This window comes from Cupressus sempervirens, chromosome 7 (genome assembly GCF_028749045.1).
Source record: "Cupressus sempervirens isolate cs-2001-9-10 chromosome 7, ASM2874904v1, whole genome shotgun sequence".
Classification (NCBI taxonomy): Eukaryota; Viridiplantae; Streptophyta; class Pinopsida; order Cupressales; family Cupressaceae; genus Cupressus; species Cupressus sempervirens.
In genome coordinates this window covers 480,158,670-480,182,659 of record NC_143124.1, presented here as the reverse complement: position 1 = coordinate 480,182,659, position 23,990 = coordinate 480,158,670, and the positions used below count along the sequence as shown (strand labels likewise).

At 35.7% G+C, this 23,990-nt stretch overlaps 1 protein-coding gene across 3 annotated transcripts; it reads left to right on the top strand.

Annotated features, from left to right (window-relative positions):
* The first annotated feature begins 498 nt into the window (after positions 1-498).
* On the top strand, positions 499-22,472 carry LOC149547632 (uncharacterized). Of its 3 annotated transcripts, none has more exons than XM_089794772.1 (2): positions 499-827; positions 22,407-22,472. In XM_089794772.1, the coding sequence occupies exons 1-2, from the start codon at positions 531-533 to the stop codon at positions 22,422-22,424; spliced, it is 315 nt and encodes a 104-aa protein (XP_089650898.1). In that variant the 5' UTR covers positions 499-530; the 3' UTR covers positions 22,425-22,472. The 3 variants fall into 3 exon arrangements, with proteins under 3 accessions (XP_089650898.1, XP_089650899.1, XP_089650897.1); XM_089794773.1 differs by lacking the exon at positions 22,407-22,472 and adding an exon at positions 1,193-1,259; XM_089794771.1 differs by lacking the exon at positions 22,407-22,472 and adding an exon at positions 1,166-1,257.
* Positions 22,473-23,990: the final 1,518 nt, after the last annotated feature.

Below are 23,990 nucleotides of genomic sequence, written 5' to 3'. Positions count from 1 at the left end.
CAATATCTCCCCACCTAAATGTTCGGGCCCCCCGAATAATATTCAAAAGGCCAGTCCTCAGTTGGGGATTCCTTTGTAGATACATGGGATCAATGCATAAAAATGAATGATTCGGCTCATGTTCAATTGGTCATCTCGCACCCATATCTTCTGCTGCTCAAGGATCCGCTACCCTAGGGAAACAATGCGAACAGGAGAAATTGCCCAATAACGCATCCCAGTTAGACTATAGCGCGGATTGGTATTACATGCCCATTTCCAACTTGACTTCGATTAGAGGGTATTGTAAATCATTTGTTCAGCTGCCAATGAAGTCAACTCAAAACTTTCTCGATCCACGAGTGTGAACGAAATTCTATAGCGAGGGTTTGAAATCAAATGCCATGTGAACCAAACAAAAATAGGATTGGTCTTTTCCATTCCCATTCCCCATTTCCATTCCTATTCCAAATTTTCATTCTAATTCTCTATTCCTACACTTGCAACCAGATGGGCCCTAGGGTTTGATTCGGTGAATCCCTGCCCGCACAATGCTCTTCCTTCAACGCATCCTCGCACCTTTCAATCACCCTGTTCACTCAAAACACGCCCTGTTCTCCATCTCGAAAGTTACTGATGTCGAAGCCTCAAACAGACTTGGAGCAGAAGCAGGAGAAGATTGCAGGAAGCGAGATATTCTCCAATTCTTGCGCAACAATTGTGGGCTTTCTGAATCCCAAGTTGTAGCGATTGCTCGGAGAGGGGAACAATTGTTCAAGACTAAATCCATCGACAGAGCACAGCAGGCAGTGCAGCTCTTCAGGGATTCCTGTTTCACCGAAGATCAGGTAAGAAAAATTGTTTTCACACAACCACATAGCTTGCTTTACAAAGTGGATACTCAGTTAAAGCCCAAGCTCGAGTTCATGAGAGCAGTAGGTTTTACTAGTAGTAACCTGGGACACATCGTTAGCCGAGCGCCCGGGTTGCTCACTCGGAATTTAGAACAAGACCTAAGCCCTAAAATTTCCTTGCTTGTAGGTGAATTTGGTTCAATGCTTAATCTGTGCAAAATTATCATGGGATATCCTAGGTTTTTGCTTTTCAAAATCGATACTTTGAAACCTAAAATAGATATACTAAAGCACTCAAGTATGCAAGATGAACTTCTTTTGTATTTAATTAGGTTAAGACCCTCTCTAATTTTGGGCAGTGAAGATATGCTTAAATTGAAGATTGAATGTGTAAGAAATCTGGTTGTTTTGGAGGAATCGAAAGTAAAAAAAACAAAAGTTTAAGTATTTGCAAATGCCCTTGCAGCGGTTCATAGCTCCGGGCTTGAAAATTTTGAAAATAAACTAAAACTTTTGGCAACGTTGGGTCTTTTGGATAATGAGATTCTGCAGATTGTAAGAGGGTTTCCTACCGCGTTCGCTTCTGGCATTGATAAATTAAAGAAAAACATGGATTTCTTGGAAAATAAAGCTGGATTTCAGGCCAACATTGTGGTTTCTCATCCTTTTTTTCTCTGTTATAGTGTAGAGAATAGGCTTGGACCACGCCATAAGATAATTGAATTTTTGAAGGAAACAGACCCATCCAGACTTCCCAAAAGTCTAGTTACTGTTTATGAATTAAGGGTCCGTGGAAGATGATAGGAATTGGCTTTTTCAAAATTTGAATTTGAAAATTTGTGCATTTGTTTCAAAATTTGCGAAATAGAATTAGCATATGCGACTTCCAATTTTGCCTCAAAATTAGGTTTTCCAAATTCCTACTAGCAGGTAGGAATTGAAAATCAAAACCTGGTTTTATTTTTTAAGGAGTGTAAAAACAATAGATTGGACTGCTTTTTGAAATTTGCCTTCAACTCCAAGCTTATGCACTTCACACGCATCTTCCGAGTGAAACAAACAGTTTCAGTAAAATCCCAAAAATCAGAATGAAGATATGCAAAACCTTGATTTGGCTAAACCAAGGTTTGTAGAAATCTGGATTTTTTAAATTCCACAAACCAAACGAACCCTAAGTGACCAACGTTTTGCTGACAAGTTTCTAATAGGTAGTCCTAAAGCAAGAAAGTTGTTTGACAAGTACAAGGGCAAATCTATTGATATTGCCATCACCTAAAAGATTTATGTTGAGGATGGAGCAGACATAGAAGGGCTTTTAATGAATTCAAGCATTTTCATTATGTTGGATCAGTTTGAATGGGGCTTTTCATTGATCTATAAATTTTCATTTCATAGTGTTGAATCAGCTAACTAGTATGGATTTGTTTTGTGGTTGGGTATAGTAAAAGTTGGTTTGATTAATCTAGGCTTATCCTTAGGGTTATCAGAGCAAGAGGAGTTTTGTATAAATAAACTAAGTAGCAGACCTGCAACCTCCTATTATATTATCTCAAAATTGAAATATAATTGAAAAATAAAAATCTTGAAAAAGCTTATAAAAAAATTCATGTCGAATAATTCCAAAACTAGATGAGTTCAAATTTCACTTTTTTTAGGTATATAAATAATAATCAATTGAAGAGTTATTTTAGTAAGAGTAGTTCTATTTTTTAATGTTGTTTACCATTACATTCTATTCTGCATCTAGTTTAAATTCGGCATACAAAAGAGGCGATTAAATATTTTCATATTGCTGACTGCACAGTAAATCATTTTCTAACTATCAACCACATTTAAAGGTTATTGAGGATTCGAATTCTAAAAACATTTTGAAATCATGAGTGTTTTATGGTAATCTATATCTCTCATGTAATTCATTAAAAGGTTTAAAAGGTTTCTCAGCTTCCTTTTATAATATTTGATCAAACCTATTCATGTAATTCATTAAAAGGTTTCTCAGCTTCCTTTTATAATATTTGATCAAACCTGTTCAATGCTTTATGATAATTTATATCTTCCATGCAATTTATTTAAAGACTTTTCAATATTTTTTATTTTATAATATTTGATCAAGTCAATTATTTTTTGATATATAAGTTAATATAAAGTTAATGATCTTTTTATTAAAATAATAAAAATTTATTAATGCTTTTTTATTTAGCATAATTATCATTTGTTACTTGCTATGTTGTTATATTTTTGTGTTATCGTTGTGTTGTCCTCTTTAAAACAAGCTTTTATTTTTTTGATGAATAGTCCTTTTCTATTAAAAAAAATATACTAAGAATACAATTCACAAAAAAGGGGTTGGGGCATACAAGATCACCTCACAAAAGAGTTCACATGGCTGAAGTCAGACTTAATAATATGGCCTCAGCCAAAAACAACAACTATTCATAAAAAAAAAACATAATTACCGACCTCAGGTGGCCAAAGTAGTGCCAGCTGAGGGAGGAGGATCATCTTTGTTAGGAAAACCCCACGCATCTATGAGATTGTGGGGTGGGCGGGGAATAGTCTAGCCATCATCAGCAACAGTAGTAGGATCTATGGCAGTCTTCACATCTTTAACCTTCGGCCATGGAGGAGAAATCGCCAAGGCTAGGTGAAGATACTTTCTAGACTGCACCTGCTGAGGACTAGGAGGAGGAGCCGGGGACCAGCCAAAACCACCACGAGGTGGGGAAGTAGAGTGGCACCTCCATTTTCCATCACCACCACTGGGAGAGCGATGGCGAGAAGCCTGGGAGTGCGGTGTGTACGAGTAGCGGCTTGAGGATTGGTGCTAAGAACAATGGCCACGAGGCGTCAAGACATCAGCCAAAGCATCAGGAGGCACTCTGGCAATAGTGTAGGGAGCATTGACCCAGTGATTTAACAACTCCTGCAGGTGAGAAACTTCTAGGGTAACTTTATTAGCTTGCACTTGATATGCATAATAACATTGTTACAAATGCATGCCTTAGTGTACATAGCAATGTTAACATCAAAAAAACTGTGAGTGAACATAACAACATTCCTATTTTTCCACAGAGAAATTTTTTTTCCCATCCTGAAGGTATGCCAAATCTGGGTGAACTTCTGAGGAATTCTGGGAGAATCACCCAGCAAGATCATGTGCCATGAAAATGGTTCAGGCCTGAAAGGCTTGAAAAAATCATGAATCCAGTGCCAATAATTTTGAGCACGCTTACAAAACCAGAATATATGCAAAAAGGACTCTGGTTGACTACAGAAAGGGCATCTAGGATTAGGAACCCCAATGTGCTTGAGCCAAGGCCCGAGGGGAAGACCTTGGAAGGCAAGGCACCAAGCAAAGTGTGCAATCTTGGGTGCTGTAATAGCACTCCAAATGGTGTCAAAATGTTTTCTCCATTGATAAAGCAAAGATTGCAAATGCCAGCGCTGGTTAAGCATGTCCACCATCAGAAGATGGGGTGAAAGCCATTTGTACCCCATATTGGGCTTGTAATTGGAAAATGGAGTGGCAGGATACCACTTCCAATCATGCCACCAAGGATAGCCAGTCTGAATCCCCACTTTATGAACTAAGTGCACAGGGATGGAAGACAACAAAAGGTCAAAAGTCGATCGATTTGTACTAACAAGGCGGTACTGGACTTGCATATCTTCCCATGACCTAAAACTCATGGTGACTCTTGAGAAGAGATCCTTAGGAGTTCAGATGCCTCGTTTGAAAAAATGTAGAGCACTAACACCTTGAGTCTTGGCGAGAGGAGTACCCTGAACAACAAATAGGGGAGACCACCAAATGTTTTGTTGATTTAAGGAAAGCCCATTGCAAAACTCATCTCCAACCCAACGAAGCCAAGGCTTAATAGCTTCCTAGGCTTTCCAGATGCTCTTAATAATAAAGGAGCCCTATATGGCCATGGGTTCATGCATGATGAGAAGGGTTTGAAAACCAATTCCCTTCCATGCAGGCCTGCTTACAGGGAAGCTGGAAGAAATACAGTGCCAAACCAGAATCTTCTAGGCTTCATCTTTAGAAATAGCTCAGATAATCCATTTTGCATAGAGAGCAAGGCCCTATTTCTGAGTGGAAAGCAGGCCAAGACCACCAGACTCTCTTGGGAGACAACAAAAATCCCAAGCAACTCTGTGAAAACCATGAAAGCCCAAAGAAAATCTCAGAGTAAATGTTCCAGCTTAAGATAAGAAGCTTTGGAGGGAGCCCAATAGGAAGAATAGTACACATGAGTGGCTGCTAGAGTCTTTGAACAAATCTAAAATTTACTAGCAAGGGAAAGCGGCTTGGTGATCCAATATTTGAGCTTTTTGCTAATCTTGGCAAGCACAACATTCCAAAGCTCCATAGGAGAAGCTTGGAAGGCAAAGGGAATGCCAAGACAGTAGAAGATTTCCCCGTGAGTAACCCATTTCCATTGAAACTGGCTGAGCCAAGGTGGAGCTGGCAAGAATGATTGCCAGTAGCAGAGTGTTTTATGCCATTGAATGGCAGAGCCAAAGGCTTGACAAAAGGTGTCCAGACAATTTAAAGCATTTTGACAATCTTTTATTTTGATGGTGCTATTGCTATTATATCTTTTGTATTATTGTTTTGTTCTTTTTGAAATAAGCTTTCATTTTGATGGTGCTATTGTAGCTTCTTTGCTTCTTTTGTTGTAAGCATTGTTTTAAAGTCTCAAGTGTGAAAATAACTCTCATGTGATAATTAAGATTATAGTTATAAATTGAAGTTCAAAAATTAATAATTGAAAGTGAACTTATTTTTTTAATAAGGTTTTTTGTTCTTATATTTTTATAATTATGATGTGATGATTGATTTTATTTGTTAATTTCTTTTTATAACATTTATGATTTTATATTGTATAAAAAATTTATTTCATATTTAACATTTATTTTTGATTGATTTTTTATTATAAATTTTAAACTTACTTTTATTTTTAGATTTATCATCGAATTTTTTAATAATATTTTAAAATATGAAACAAAATTGTAAATTATTTTGATGTTATCATATTTTAATTTCACCATTCTAAACTTAGGGTAAGTCTTGATTAATGTTCTTTGTAGAGTCACAATCTTTACTTGATATGTGTTAGATGTAGGGATAGAATTATTGGTTTAATCAGGTAGAACTATCTCATAGAGAAAACTTTTCAATTAGTCAAGAAATTTCAAATTCATGAAGTCTGATTAACGAAGAATATATTTCGTCACTTGTGCAATCAAAGGCTTCAAATGGAAAATAAAAAAGTTTAATTTTACTCAAATTTTGGATGTTGCCTCAATGTGGTGGTACTTGCAGGAATTTTTCTTGTTTTACTATAAATCTTCTAATGATGCATGCAAGACAACACAAGTGTTGGATGCAACTTTGTGATAATCATTACAATTGTGATTATTTTTGAGGGTTAACAAAGCGTACCACAACCATGAGAAAACATATGAAACCTCAAGAAAAACAACTTAAAAATCTTGGAAATATCCCCGAAAATATGACTCTGATATCATTTTAGAGAACCTTAAATCTTAAATGTAATAATTGTTCCAAATTTCTAGGCATAATCTGACATAAAGCTAGCCTTTTGTGCAATTTTATCATGTGACACAAAAGTCATACTTTTGGACTCTAAAAATGTAAAAATGCCAACATACGAATTATCAAAATGATATCAAAGATCCGTCTCTTGGATTTTTGACAACAATCTCTTTGTTCTTCCATTTTTGAATAAAAAAATATAACAAAAATAATTAACTTTGGAAAGCACTGAACTACAAGCAGATATTCCATTATCCATATTTTGAATCAGACACCTTTTAAGGATTGTGGGAGCGTTTGTAATAATTTATGAATTGAATCAAAAGGGAGAATTGTAATTTGGTTTGAAACCTACCTGGTATGCTTCTCATCAACAATACTATAAAACGAAGCACTCCATAGATTAACTTGGGGCTCCAGTGTTTTTTAATAGCATTGTTGTGGCAGTTGGGTTAAATCAATTGCGAATTGACTATGAGGGACTACCAGATTTGGTTGGGTTGGCACAGGGCGCACCAGGCTCTATCCAAATATTTATTGCCACAACAAATCTAGTTTAGGATTTCTACACTTTATTTACTTCCTATATATTGCTAGCTTTTTTTAATTCATACTAAAAATTATTAAAAAATGAAATGCATACAAGTTGTAAAACCCCTCCTTGTATGTATTTATTTTATATAAATTTCTTTATTAAATCCTTTATAGGAGATTTGGAATGGATATATGAGCATGGCAAGGTAGTGGTATGAGAAAATGTTGTTGTTCTTGCTAGAAACCATGTAGAGAACATTATGATAATTATGACTATCTTATGTATAATGATTTGATGAATGTTGTAATAATATAACTTAAAATTTACCCTCTTATGGATTATTAGAAATTTGAAGATAAAGATTATCAACTCACTAGAAGGGCCCTTAAGTAGCTTGATTTTAAATATTAAAAGTATATAATGATGTGTTAAGGTTGTAAGGGTATTATGTACAAGAGGTTATATTTCTGTATGGGATGAGTTACTTGGTTGCTCAAAATTATGGTTTAAATCATAAACGTTTCATGTGTTCTCTAGGATACATCCGCATAAATAGGTAATAAAAGTTATGGACTTCGATGATCATGATGATAGCTATGAATTGAGGTTTTATGGTTTAGGTGTTCTAATAGGAACTGATAGCAGTTGATACGTTCATGTTTTGATACCCTGTGATTCAAAGCTTGCTACATTGGTTGACTGTTCAAACATTGATTTGTACTAGCAATGCTATGTGGTGCTTTACCTTATGATTATGATGTTATTTATGGTACCTTGATGATTATGTTATATGCATTCAGATAGTTTAGTATGCTTTATTGATGATGCTTATGATGATTTAGGTATATGCATGCATTATGATGATTATTTTCAATTTTTTAATTCGAATTGATGATTATGTTATGGTATTTCGATCATACAATCAATTATGTTTTATTAGGTGTAGAAATGGAAAAGTTAAAAAAATAAGAATATAGAGTGTTCAATCATTTGATTATGTAATTTGGTGTGTGTGTGTGTGTGTGTGTGTGTGTGTGTGTGTGTGTGTATAAAATTGTGTATATGAATTGCAAACTAGGCTTCATGTCGTTGTTTGATACTTGGCCAAAAATGTAGATCTAAACATTGCTCAAAATGAAACTTCATGAAATGACTTGGAATGACTTTTTATCAATACAAGACACATGAATATACTGAATGCAAAGTGTTAGAAACATTAAACACTTCATAGGCCTCAAAAGGATAGTCACGTACACATACATTAAATGCGCTCATAGGGGCTCGAAATGACTCAAAAGCTTAAGATGGTACTCAAATCAGGGATGCATTTTTGAGTCCCAACATATTGAATCTCAAGTCATTAATATATCTAGCCACCTTTTCTTTAGACAATTGTCTATGCTCATATCGAATAGTCAACTTGTAAAACTCCTCTGTATAATCTTTCAGAATCATATCTTTTTGCTTCAAATTTGCAATATCTTAAATAACTCAAGTTCACAATTAGTGGGAATGAGCTTAGCCTTCAACTTAGTCACCATCAATCTCCATCTAGTGATCTTCATTTCATCTTCTTCTTTATCTCGCTACAATTTCTTCCACCAAAGAGCAGCATGTCCCTTCAGCTTAGTTTGTGCTAACCACACTTCGAGTGGATCTTCGATATCCTTAAGCTCAAAGTAATCTTCCAATTCACCAATCCAATCAATCAGGTCTTCAGGATTCAAAATACCTAAGAAATTAGAAACCTCCATCTTATGATTTAGCTTCAATTGAGATCCAGACCTAGCAAATTGACCAGCCCTATTTCCAATAGGTTTCTCCACATGATTAGTTATGTCCTCACCACTCGATCCAACAACTTCCTCATAACCATCTTAAGTACCTGCATGCCGAGGTAGACCACCTAAAGCACTTATGATCTCAGCGATCATGTCACTCTTCATCAACACCATATCTGATCTGAATTCTGCTTTAATCGTTTCTGAGATCCTTGCTTCCATGGCATCACAAAGATCTTCAATCACCCTAGGGTCCAATTGTTTCAAAGGCATCTTCCAAGATTTTCGCAAACCCTTCGCAACCAAATCTAATCGTCGACCAAATGATCCTCACCCCAAGTTCTGGTGTAAACTGTCTCAACTTTGACGATCTATCTACACACTCAGGAAAAAATGTGCTTTGATACCATTTGATGCAGTACAAGGTAGAAGAATCCCCAAAGAAGATGTCGTAGCCCACATCAACTAACCACACAGCAGAAACACAACAAAAATGCAAGATCTGATACCAAATCATGACTCTTTATTCATAAAATAACTAATTACATGCAATGTGTCGGGTTGTAAGGCCTTCCCTATTATGATCAAATACAAAGCAAGTAATAGTTCTACTCTGAAAATATAGATTGATCGGTATCCATGTTCGGGATGTCATAACTTTGAATTTGTGGCTGTCTGAACCAAATGGATAGTACTACTGTGTTTTACTCTGAAAATACTTTAAGGGTGCTAGTTTGCAAGTCTTGATGAATTTGTCTGCACACTTTCCCAAGTCCATTCCATTTGTGAAAATCACTTTTCTGTCACTATTTCCAGTTTTGCAAATCCAAGTACCCCACTTTGACCACTTGCCAAATGTGCCCTATTTTTCATCATGAGCCCAAATCATAGATTCATACTCTCCTTGTGACAATCAACTAATGCCGTAGTTTTCAAGCCCTTAAGTGTCAGTTTGACCCGTTTTCAAAGCCAAAACAAGAATGCATTTTCTAGTTTTTTGACATGTTTTCTTGTAGGCAATTTTACAAAGATAACTTTGATGGTCAATATCTTTTGACCTAGACATCGTCATGAGACGAGCTTTGTCAGGGTAAGAGAATGTGGAGCAAAGAATTGGTGCATCTGATTTTAAGGCTTAGTCAAGTGTTTTAGTAAGTTTTTAATGCCAGTCAGGGAACCCCTTGGCACTGAATTGGCACTTCGCAAAAAGTTGAAAATTGAGTTAAATGTGATGGTTTAGTGTACAAGTTTGATTTCAATCAGTGTAGGGTGATTGGTTGATCAATTTGAAATGTCAGTTGTTTCAGACCAAAGATGTTTTTAGCCAGACCCACTTTGGGGCCCGACTAACTTCTCAAGACTGACACAACTCGACAAAATGAAGAAGATGGATATTTGATACATGTTGCTAGCATTGGTGATGGGGAATGAGGATGTTTTAATAGGATTGAATTGGTTTCGTGCCATCAAATCAGCATTGGCAAGCATCATGTATTCACAAAACCTACGCTTCCTTGATGCTCTTTGATCATGGGCATTAAAACTTTTCAATTAATATAGATATCAAATCAGCAATTCATGTGCAGTCAAATAGCGGCCCTTTCCCTATATTATATGGGTATCCTGAAGGCGTTTTCTATAGGAGATGGACAACCTCAAACAAAAGTTGAGATCGAGAAATTCATCATTTCTATTCTTGATGACCCTTAAGTCAGTCAATTTATGCAAGAGGCGAGGTTTTCTAGTACTTCTAAGAAGATGTTTCTATCTTGTCAAATTATCTTATTTTCCATGAGAGCTTTTGAACATGGGTTTTGACATCGAAAATGTGGAAACATGGATAAGGCACCTAAATTGTGAGACAAATTAAGAGGAAGTCATAGATGCCAATGAAGACTTCCCTTCTCGATTTGTAAGATGAGGGCATATGCTGCAGGGGTCTGACGTTTCCAGAATGTCACAAGGCAACCATACCCGCCCTGCAAGTGTTGAGTGAAATGAACCTCCACATCGTTGAATCCATGAGGTATTTGCCACAAGACAATGAGCGCAATTCACAAAAGCAGGGGTCTTCGAGCCAGCAGGTGCATGTGTTTTGACCAGAGCAGAACAGATTGGGGAAGATGTGTGTGGAGATTTAATCGGCAAAACCCATGGCAAAGAAAGGTTTTGAGTTTTTTAAAAAACTGCATGGGAAAGGTCACGCTGAATTGATACCAATGGAGTGCATTTGGAATTGTCCTTGAATTTGACAGACGCGTTTGGCACATGGTCGCTTTTCATCTTGGATTTTTTGCCCAACAAGTGAACTGTTTCCCTGCAGAGCTGATTGGGGTCTTGTCTCCTCCGTTTCATATGTGTCTTGTCTTCAATGTGGTCGATCTCCTGCGAGCATCTTAGCGGCTTAAAATGTACGCCCGACCCAACACGCTGTACTGCACAATCTGTAAGTGTTTTTGCGCAAATTTTGTATGGTCTGCGTGCATGAAAAGACTGCGCAACAGCCAACAGAGGACCTCGACGGTGCACAGGAATAGAGTTTGTGTGTTGGTAGATGAAATGGGCTACGTCTTGCACTCTTATTCGTTACTATGTCAAGATCGTTGATGAGCATCGTTTGGGTAGTAAGTTTAATATTTGTAGGCCGGATGTGAGGCTTGGATCATGGAGCCATTTTTTTATTATCATTGAGGACTCATGGATGGAAGATCATGATTGCATGATATGATCCCAAAGCAAAAGGAGTTTTTGGCCGTCGAAAAGCAGATGGAATGGAGCTTGAAGAAAAGTTGCAGTCTAGTATGAAAGCAACCATGACACAGTACAGAGTTTTGTCTTCATGCACAAGACGTAGAGAAGGAAGCCACGAGTCGAGCCCATCTCAAAGCAGGCCAAGCAAAAAATGATATCGAATTGTACCACATTGGGTCGGGAGTTTTTTTAATTTAAATACATGAGCGCTTTTTCCGAACTCTCCTTATGACACGCCTTGGAGACAAGGAAAGCTTCACCCATGGTGGGCCCACTTGGTTGTAGACGACGGACAACTGGAATATATGTCAACCCTATTGTGACCAAAGCTGCAGACGAAGCAAAGAAAGAGGATGACTTCAGCCTGGATGACACATGGCGGAAATTCGCGCCTTCGCAGCGAATTTCACATAGTCAAGACGAAATTGTGCAAGAACGCGAAAATGCTTGCTAGCCACTAGGTGTATAGTCACGACGAAGGATGCTAGTCTGAGAAAATCACACGTATAGTCACGGCGAAGGATGCTACTCTGAGAAAATCATTGTGACCATGTGAAAGACTTCATTTCACATGGTCGTCAAACTTAACCACAATTAAGGGCTCAGGGTTTTGACGTTGCGAAGATGTGTGTTTCGCCTGGTCACTTGGGTTAAGGCGGAGTTAGAGTTAAGAGACCCTATGATGCGAAAAATTGACATGTGGCAAGGCACTCTAGTGAGGCAGTGAGGTGGTAGCAATGATATAGTAGCTTTGACGAATCACACAATGCCATGTGGTGCCTACGCGACAATCAACTAGGAGGCTTGACTTGGAATGATGTTAGCCGAGATGACACATGGCTGAAAATTGCACCTTTGTAGTGAAAACCACATAGTTAGGATGAAACTGCGCGACAACGTGAAAATGCTTACTAGCCACCGGGCGTATAGTCACAACGAAGGATGCGTCCGAGAAAATCATTGTGACCATGCGAAAGGCTTCATTTCATATGGTCGTCAAACTTAACTACAGTTAATGGCTTGGGGTTTCAACGTTGCGAAGATGTGTGTTTCACCTAGTTGCTCGGGTTAAGGCAGAGTTAGAGTTAAGAAACCCTATGATGCAAAAAATTGACATGTGGCAGGGCACTCTAGTGAGGTAGTGAGGTGGCAGTGATGATATAGCAGCTTTGACGAATCACATGATGCCACGTTGCACTTATGCAACAATCAACTAGGAGGCTTGGCAAGGAATGAAAAGGAGGCAAAAATGAGATAATTATTAAAAAAAATTTTTTATTGTTTTTTGGTAAAATTTTGAACGTGCAAAGCCTCTATAAGAAAAATTTAAATAATTTCAAGATTTTCTATAGTTTAACCTATAGGTTTTAATTTTTTTTTTTCATTTAAATCTCTGAACATGAATTGGGGCATGAAATTTCAAACACATGCCAAAGGGGCATTTTTTTTTATTGAAAATATACAGTACAATATACCGTTGGAATGGGGAGAAGACAAACTATCTAGTTATGGAATCAAAAAATGCATAGGGATTCATCGGTTCAGGCTATAAACAATTTTGTAAAATGGGGGGCGTTATCAATAGAAGGAGCAAAATTTCATGGTTGGGCATGAAATTCAGTTAGAAGAGTAGACATGAAGTTGGTTGACTCTAGATTCAGAGGAAAATGATTATGAGAGTTTTTTTTGCCTCTAGAAGTCATTTGGTGGGTGTTTTTGGCCCTAGTTTAATATCAAATTTGGTATCTTCTTAATCAGTTACATGTTTCATCATTTCGAAGATATTTTCAGAACATTCTTCAACTAGAAAAGGATTAGATATGATTTTCAGTTACAGAGAGAGTATAGAGAGATGCTCTTCATCAACAAATGGAAGCTTTTCAAGTGAACAAATGATAACACCTGATCTGATCCAGGATTGCTTCCTATCTTTATATTCTCTTCTCTTCTCTTTCTTTAGGGTTCCAATGTTTTGTTGAATTTTTTTTTCAACTGCTGTGAGACCACAGGTTGGTTCAAGTTCTTGGATGTTTTTCATTGTTATTATACCACAAGGATGGTTCCAGTTAGGTTGAAATTCTTGTCATGACTGTGTCATGTAATGAACAACAAGTAATAAGAATATAGATAGTTCTAGTTTCTTCAGCAATTTTAGAAGTTGTTTTCATGCATCCTTTATATATTTGTTTCAAAGAAATCAATAAAAATGCACCAACAAGTTAATCTTTAGTCTGAATCTTGTTTCCTATTCATGTAGTTCACAATCTTTTGTGTTTTGTGAACAAAGAGCATGAAACTCAATTACAATCTGTTCTAGGTTGTATATGTTAATATGTTTTTCTTGTGATTCAACGAGTCATGTAAATGCTTAGTTTATCATCATAGAGTTGCAGATTTCATGAAGGGATAAGTCGAGCATGAGATTCATAAGTGATGTAGATGTCTGATTAACAAGGTGAATGGATAGATTTGGAAGTCATGAAATATCTCAGTGATTTCCAAGCATGTATGTCAATGATTTGTGAGATTACCCAATAGATAAAGCACTGATCAACTACAAGATTGATATGTTGTGTTGTTCATGTCTTGGTTATGTTGAAATCAAATTTAAAATAAAAATCCTTTTCCCTTTTATGTTTAGGAACTAAAAAGAGTTACCTCCACTTAGCTTGTCAAATTCATGTGTTATGTCATTAGCTTTTCCATATCCATGACTATTTCTATAAGTGCTAGAAGATTAAGTGTATTATCTGCTTTGGTAGATTCAAGTGTATGCTTTAGCACTGGTACCATATGAATGAATCTGAGGTACACTTGCTTAGGTTTTGCAGAGCCTGAAGTAGAAGAAGGGCATTGTCTTATAGTTGGCCTCGATGTTTAAATGGGTATGTTGTAGATGGGAAGTAACTAACCCTAGATGTATTATGTTCTCATCATAGGGTTTTTGAAACATGACGTTTTGAAACACCAACACAATATTCAGGATGAGGTTGGTATGTTGAATATTTCTTTGGTTGAAGATGCTTATCAGTATGCTTTGAGAGCATAAGAGAAGTTAAAGAGGAAAAATCAAGGTAGTTCCCAAGGGAAGGAGAAGTGAGATTACTCGGAAAAGGTTAAACCTAGTGCAAAAGATGAACCCAAACTTGTTGATCAGAAGAGAAGGAGACGTAGAGGTGAATTTAAGGGTACTTGTTTCAGATGTCATGAAGGACATAGAGCTTATGAGTGTCCACAGAAGGCTGGTGATAGGAGAGCTACTGTTGTGAATGACACTAAAGATCGTATCGATGAACCTAAGAATGAGAGAGTTTATTGGCTTGGCGAGTACTGGTTGGTTAGAGGACACTAGAATCTTATCAGAAGACTAATTTGTTTAGGACTTGTTGTAAGTCTGGTGGTAAAGTCTGTAATGTGATTGTGGATGGTAGTAGTACTAACAACTTTATTGCTGAGGAGATGGTTAAAAAACTTGGTTTGAGGAGAATGAGACATCCTTATCCTTATAGGATTGGCTGGTTGCAAGATGAACATGCTTTAGAGGTGAGGTAGTAGTGTCTTGTTGATTTCCAGATTGGGTAGTATAAGGATCAAATGTTGTGTGATATTGTGGACACGAGTAGTTATCACATATTATTTGGTAGACCTTGGCAGTATGATTGCAGGGTTGTGCATGATTGTGTCAAGAATGTGTTTACAATTGAGAAAGGCACATTCCCTGATTCCTTTGGAGAATGAAAAACTTGGTAGGAGAAACCTGAGTGTTGGCAGCTGAGTTGAGCTAAAGGATTCTAAGAGGGTTAGATATCAACGTGGAAAGAATACTTATAGGACACTTAAGATAGATGTGAAGAAGCACAAGTGGAACAAGGGAAAGAGTGTACAAGTTGAGGACTTGGAGGACATGTATGTGAAGAACTAGTTCGAGATTTATGTGTTGAATCTCATGAGACATTTTTCTAGCTATTGAGAACATCTTTTTGCACCTAGGGCATTTGATGCAGGAGCATCCTAGGGTATTTGGAAATCCTACATGTTAGAGGGATTTTGGCTTGCGGGATGGAGTTCTTGAGGATTTGTTCAGATGATTTGGTGTATTTATTGCATGAGGATTGAGATTGTGATCTGGATCAATTGTTGGAGTTTGTGTGGACCTATTTTGGTCTTGGTTAATTGTTCTTGAGGTATTTAATAAGTGTTGCAAGTCTTTTAAAGCATTCAATATTTAATATTTGTTGGAGGACGACTTGTGGCTTAACATGTATTTAATGTAAGGTTTTATTTAATTTGTAGATTACTAGGCTGACTTGTGGCTTAGTTGAGTATAAGTAGCGGGTCTTGTGGAGTCTTTAGTCATTATTCATCCACCTTGGAGAAGAGGATGTGGTAGAGGAGAGAACTTTGAGAAGAGCTAGTAGCTAAGACTTGGGAACAAAGAGATTGCTTGGTGGGCTTGCGAGCACAAGTTTAGATCTTCTTTGGAGGTTTCTACCAGAGTATGGATATGGACTAGCCATGGTTTGAATTGGATCTTGGAGGATCTTTCTGAACTATTACTTTCTGTATATTTGGTCGTAACTAGGAAGGCCTTACAGTCTGGTACATTGTGTTTAATCAGTTATTTCATGAACAAAAAGTTGTGATTTGGTATCAGATCTTGCATCATTGTTGTGCTTTTTCTGTGTGGTTATTTTCTAGGGGCTAGGATATCTCCTTTGGGGATTCTCTTGCCTTGTACTACATCAAAGATTGAATCTAATGAAGAGATTTGAATCTCATTATTAAGTGATTTAATTCATGATCGTAATCTATATTTATGTATTAGGTGATTTCATATGTAATTAGTAACACATCAGATGTTGTGTAATGTGATTTTATAGTGTCACTTGACACTTGTCATGGGTATGTGTAACAACATGTCTATTAAGGTTGGCAATGTAATCTTAAACCAAAATGACTTATTGGGAACCTAATTAAACCCCTTTGATTGGAGATACTTGTAAAGTCTCACCAATTAGGTTAATTGGACTCAAAAAAATTTATTCACTTCAAGAGGCCAAAAAGTGGTCCTAGGGTCCAATTTTAGTAAAACCTAAGTACCTAAGTGTTAAGGGTATGGGTTGGGGACATTTCTAACACTACTAGAACCCCCTAGTGGCCTTAGTGACCATTTTTATACCTCATTTATCATATGTTGCGAAAATTGAGTGATCTTTTGATCTTTCTCAAAACCCACACTCCTTTCCAATCTTGCATTTATGATAGGGGACAAGTTAAAGCCAAAGGACTAAGGGGTCCAAGAAGAATTTAATGTGGATAGGTGGGTAGAATGTAGAGGCTTTTTAAGAGATCCTTGTGGGAGTTAGAGGGTGTTCACCCACTCTCTACTTTTAGAGACATTAGGGTATTGGATTGAAGGAAGAAAAAGGGATTGGGCTCTTCTTAAACATCATCTTACCATAACACTTGTAAAGGTTGGTCGCCTCCACTGCCATGAAGTTCTTGTTCTTGTTCGAAATTAGACTGTATGCGATTGTATTCTCTTGCATATGTGCTTTATGTATTTTGTGTTGTTTTATTGTAAGGGGATGGGATTTTGGGCTTTGATTTCACTCTTACTGTGTTCATCTCTTGATTTTTGTATGAGAGATTTGTGAAGGGTGTAATGACATTACTCACCTTTGGATAAGGAAGAGGTGGCCAAGTATTGGGGAATGGGTTAGTTGGACTCCATGGAAGTTTAGAGTCTCTTTTCATGGAGAGAAGAGGGAAGAAATGCAAGGTGTATGGGCCCTTGCATGCCAATGTTATCGATCTTATTTTAGGAGAGATAAGGAGAAGAAAGTATGGAAATTGTATGTGAATTCTACTCTTGGAAGATATGTTTCTTGTATGTTCTACATTTGGTATCTCCTACATGGTAGTCCACCTTCACCCCTTTGTCATGGGTTCAAGGTGAATCCCATTGTGTATACCTCGAATGGGTGTTATTGTTCTGTTTATGTTATTTTGGATTGGACTTGATTGTCATCCGGTTGGCTATGGTTTCTCCAAGCTTGGTGGGTAGTCTCATTGAGACCTAGGTTGGGAGGTGAGCTCTCCATGGCACGTCGTGTGTCTATTTGCAGATTTAGAAATGGATTTGAAAGATGGAGAAACTTGGATTTCTTGATGGTGTTCTTGAGTCACCTTGTGTTGGAGGCTTCTCCATTGTCTAATATTTCTTGTTGAATCATTGTATTTATCTATTGAAAGAAAGAATTCATAAACTACCTTGTGACCTATTGAAATATATTCCATGTTGTAGATTTCATTTTCAATAAAAAAAAAGAGATTATTTTATGAACAAAGTGTATAGTTTGGTGATAAGATTTCAAGTTGATTTCACTCCAAGTTTTGCTTTTAAATGTATTGGAATAGCATGGTGTCAAAAGTTGGTTTATTTTATAATTCTACCTCTTGTAACCTTGGATTCAATCATGAATGTAAATAGATTTGGTTTTGGTAAAGTCATGGTATTGCATGAAGAAATCAACGTGAAATGGGGATAGATTTCCTTAAGTTCTTGATTTAAGTTCAATGTTCAAAATTGATATATTTCCTATAGTTGCATCTTAAATTTGTTTAATAGACATGATGGTAAACTAGTGGATTAAAATCCAAGTTAGATCACATGTATTTTACCTCACAATTAACTCCTAAACTTATTGGAAATAAACCTATTACCATTACTATGTAAGTTGGAAACAAACCCATGTAACCCTTTTTCATTGAAAATTTCATAAGAATAATTCTTCCAAATGAGACCCTATAGGTCTTTGGAAATTGTATGGGAAGAAAATAAATTCATCCCATACCAATTTCCAACTTTCCACAGTCAATTAAATATAGGCATATAATGCCCACTTGACTTATACCCCTTTACAAAGTCAATTATTCTCATATAAGCCTTTAAGGTAGCCCAAACGAAAAATAATTTGTAGTGCCTACCCTCGTTCACATCTTTCCTGGACATATTATTGCTATTATTATCAGACTACGATAGACTAGTTTTATGTTGATGGATTAGTGGTATTGTTTTGACACTATCAGACATTATGTTATGGATTCAGTGGTTATATGATGAAATTATTTAGACTTTACATTTCATGCATACATGATGATCATTATACTATTTTCAGTTATTATTGATGATTAGATGGATGGTTTATTATCTTATGTGTTTTATTATGGATACTTACCCCATACTTGCATGTGTATGGTGTGCGTGTTTTCTTATTGTATGGCGTTTCTGATGTGGTTAAGGAAGGGAGTCGTAGTCACATATTTAGTCGAGATCTACACGATGCACCACTTCCTGCCATTGTTTGTTTAGCTTAGCATTATATATATTGTATGTACATGCATAGTTTTTTCTGCAGGTACCGGGTATCGACTTCCCTGAATTGCTAAGATGAGCGTACCCTATTATACTATCTCAATGATAAGAGAAGGGAGATAAATTCTCAAGTCCAAATCCCAAACCCTTAAACCAATTGTCCTAGTGAGGTAGGACAAGTATCTGGATATTTTACTCACCGAATGTGTCGGATGACATGATTCGTGATTTTTAACCCTTTAGACTGATTTTGAGTGATTTGCTCTATGATGGGTTTTCATATTTTATCTTGGAGGTCTATGGTGAATTTTCTATTAATTAAGTCTTAATAAATGGATTTAATTAATAAATTAATTATTTGAGAAAATTAATATAAAATATATGTTATTTGATATTTTGATTATAATTAATTAAATGAGAATTAATTGAGGAAAAAGAATTAAATAAAAGAAAATTAGAAAATTAAAATTAATAATAATAAAATAATAATAAAGTAATAAATAAATAATAATAATAAAAGTTATAAAGTTAAAATGAAAGTTACAAATATTTAAATAAAAATTATATAAAAGTGAATTGGAGTTATAAGCTTGCATGAGAATTAATGCACTTCTCTATTTCTCGAGTGTCAACAACACGGGGGTTAGTGCATCAATTAAGCACATGGTGTCTACAACCCTAAGGCTCATCTTGAAGGTTGGAAAAGACCCATGTTTAGTTGGTGACACCTTCCAGCTGTTTCTAGAAGCATTTTAGATGTTTCCTAAAAGCTCTTTATATTTAGGCATTCATAGAAGATTAGACATAGCGTTTGGAGTGCAATTGGAGCATTGGAGGACTCGAGAATTTTGAAGAAGGAAGGAAGTTGCTCTGCGGATTTTCTGAAGAAGAGCGATTTAGCATCAGAATCCGGGTAAATTCTTGTGATTTTACTTATGCTATTTTTGCATCATGCATTCCCTGTCTTCTTCGTATCTTCCATATGTCTTCTGAGAAGTTTCATATTTATATGCGTTCTCAATGTGGGTAGATTAATTTAATTGGAGAACTTTATATGCATTCTATAATGCAAATATCTTATTCTTAATTGTAGATATAATCTTTGTGGAAAAATAGAAAAAAAAACATACATGGTTATATATTCAGATCTGCATACATATACATATATATAAATATATATTTATATATATGCATATGTATACATTTATTATGGATCTAATATAAAATTCGAATCAGTATATATATATATATACATACATACATATATATATACATACATACATATATATATATATATATACATATATATATACATACATACATATATATATATATATATACATACATATATATATACATACATATATATATATGTATGTATGTATGTATGTATATATACCTATGTATATTTATATATAATGCACCGAATTGAGCGATTAATAAAATCGCAGTGAAAAATTTATTAATTTGTATCGCGATTTATATCGCATAGAACAAAGTTTATATATGCCGTGGGCACGTTTCGTACCCCGCACCGACGGAAGGCAGAGACCTGTCATCGCAGGTCTGCGGCAACAGGGGTACTATGTACCCGCTGTCGGCGCAGTGCCTGCGACCGTAGGTACTACGTACCGCAGCAAGAGTTGGGGGGGTTTTAATAGATGTTAATGATATGTAAAATAATAATAACGTTTATGTTAAAACGTTTATATACAATTGATTTCTCATATGGTGTCAATCGAAATTGTTAATTCGATTTTATGAAAACGTATATATATATATATATATATATATATATATATATATATATATATATATATATATATATATATATATATATATATATATATATATATATATATATATATATATATATATATATATATATATATGTAAATATGCTATTTATAAATTTAAGTTATTATTTGATCAATGACTTATATTGAGGAGTTATTTTCATAAAGGTGACTCTTTAATAATTTTCAACTATTTAATAATTTAAATGTTTTAAATTATTAAATAAGGAATTGATAGTTTGGTGGGAATGTAACAAACAAATGTTATTAATTGGAAAATGAATTTATTTAGTTCTAATAAGGAAAACTTTTTATTTATCCAAAAACAATATATGTGTTCATTTTTCAGACTTGGAAACTTAAGCTGAGATCTATACATTTACATTCAAGTTGTAAAACCAAAACATGTGTCTACATTGTGTATTCTTTATGCTATTGTTTTGAGTTTTGGGTTGACTAGTGTTGACCAGTATAGGACGTCTACCAGAGGCTTGGGGGTTATATGATTGTGGTGACATAATGATGTTTTAAATCTCGATCTTTATAAACCCAACCATGTTTATGTGATGGAATTCTCTATGCATTGGTTGTGATTACTGATTGTTATAGTTGAGATTCTTATGTATGAGACACTTGACTTAACCATTATTTTTGGTCATCGATCAATTATCCTTGGTTATTTTTCTAGTCGCCATGATGGGACTGTAATGTGGATTTATTTTGATGATGTCATGATGTGACATGTTTGACTCAACCATTTTTGGAGTCTTCGATCAGTACGATTGAGATATGTATATTTTGGTTATTGAGAACCATTGGATATTTGATTATCAGTGATACTTCAGTTGCCAATAGAGAGCTGTTGTGTTCATGATTTTCTATGGATGTTAGCTTTTGGAGATTTGATGCTTTTATGCATATTTGATGATTTTATGGATTATCTTTTGTGATTTTGAGATTTACGAGTCCATGAGCATTAGGGTAGGATATCTGCATGTAGTGACGAGAAGTGGCTTGCAATGGGGGCCGGGGCCCTAAGAGGCTGCCAGGGTAACTCATTGTAAGTTGGATTAATAAGTGATAACATTCACACCTAATACTAACTGAATGAACCTAAAAAGATAAGTGTTTTGTTCTCGCCCATGCCTTGAGTGCTTGTACAGGCTAGGATGGGAGTAGTGAGATGCATGGTTGCGACCTTGCATTCCGGAGTATGCCTCATCAGTATGAGAGGATACTAGTGGCTGCATGAAATCAGTATGGACCCGTGGAGTTTAGCTAACTGCTAGGGTAACTTGTACGTGACAATTACGATGAAACTTTCCCGCTTGCATGGTAGGTTCCTACATGTCATTGTGTGCCTTTGGGATTAGATGTCAGATTTTGTGTTTGGAACCTTTGAGTTAGTATACTTTTAGGATTCCTGGACTTATAGAGATATGTGCTATGTGATTTTGATAGCCTGTTTGGGACTTGAGATTATCTTTTTAGCACGGTGGGAGTGGACCACTTAGGTACCACGCAGTCGGGTGGTAGTGTATTTTCCACTCTTATCATTATGAGATTCATTGAGACATCGTGGCTGATGTGTCCTTCATGATGGTGGATATGTATCCTTTTTTATTGATGATTAACATATGTTAGATGATGTTATCTTATGCTTTTATTTTCCTGTTAGATTACTTCTACATATGATGTTGTATTTATTAGGAGTGACATTCCTATTATGTAATACCGATGATCTCTTCGGTGATTTGGAATGTTAGGCACGGAGGGATGGCTAGGATCCACGATGGTCTAATGATGCTATTGACAGTTGGGAGGAACCGTGCATTTAGTTTATTATGTTTGATCTTTATGATGGATGTATATATTCTGTATGATGTTGTATCATGTGATTATCTCTACTTTGATGTATCATGGATTAGAATAGGATGATGTACCTTATTCTATGTATGTGTATTTTTGAGCTTATCATACCCTATGACATGTATAGTGGATGATTGAGTATTTAAAATGTAATGTATAAACATTGGACTTATCATTTCATGAGGATGTTGTACTAGATGGATTCATGTACGTAATTCAACGTTAAGGGATCTTAAAGAATGTAATCTGTTATGTTTACTTTCAGATGGACAATGCTATTGCTTCCGTTATTGTGCATTAGTTATATGTGGTATTTACTTTCATGAAAAAAAAAAAAAATGCTACTAAACTTAGTGAAATTCTAGGTTAATTCTTTGGATCCCTTGGCGGGGCATTACATAATTAAATAATGAAAGTACGAGGTGATGAGTGGGTCCCACACCACCCATCACCCTCAACTCTCCATGAACTCATGCAGGCCTTTGTGTTAGAGGATAGAGTTAAATAATCTTTAAAAAAATATTTGCACCCCTTTCCATTATGTCCCCATCATCACCCTTAGAGCAACATAGTCAATGGAAGAAGGGGGATGGGACAACACATGGTCCCCACACCCACCTTACTTCCTTCTCCACCCAAGTTGGGCATAGGTCTGATTGAATAGGAGTGCAGACTTAGCAAAGACATTTAAAACTATTATCTTAACCTTTTTCTATCCTTCCTTCCACCTAGCCATGTGTCCCCTCAAGGGATGGGGTTGTGTGCAGGGGCGTTGGGGAATGTAACAAGGACATGGGGAGGCCTGTAGTTGTCTAGGGAGGTGTCAATGTAAGATGTGACCACCATTTGGCATGTGGGAAGTTGGTGTGGGGTAGCTTAGGTAGGGTTCATGTTAGTTTAGGATAATTAATTAATGTTTGGTATTAGTAATTAAAGATTTCTTGATAGTAAATATTGTTAGTATTCATTTTTAATTTAAATTTATGATTAGTATTCTTGTTTGAAGCATGATTTGTTTTAGAGGTTATGATTAATAAAATTTAGAGGTAGGTTAGTAAGTGCAGGTTAGATTGTGTTAATGAATTTAGTGATTAGGTTAGTTAGAAGTTAGTTATGGTTAATATAATTTAATGAGTTTAGTAATAACGTATTTTTGATAATAAATGAGTTTGTTTTTTTGTATAACATGTGACTTAGTATTATTATTTGTTATAGGGATTTTCATAAGTAATAGTGATAAAGGTTTTTAGGGATGTTTGGCCTAGGATGAGTATTAGTGGATAATGATTGTAGATACCAACCATGTTTTGTAATTGATGTTGATGTATAAAATAATATTTATATAAGTTGAAATTTAAATTGTTAAAGTATTAGTTTCTATAGTTAGTTTTGGTTCTAGTTAGGGGGTTAAGCATAGGGTTTAGGGGTTATGGTTGTTTAGTGAATGTTATGTGTTTATATTTTCAAATTGTGATAGAATA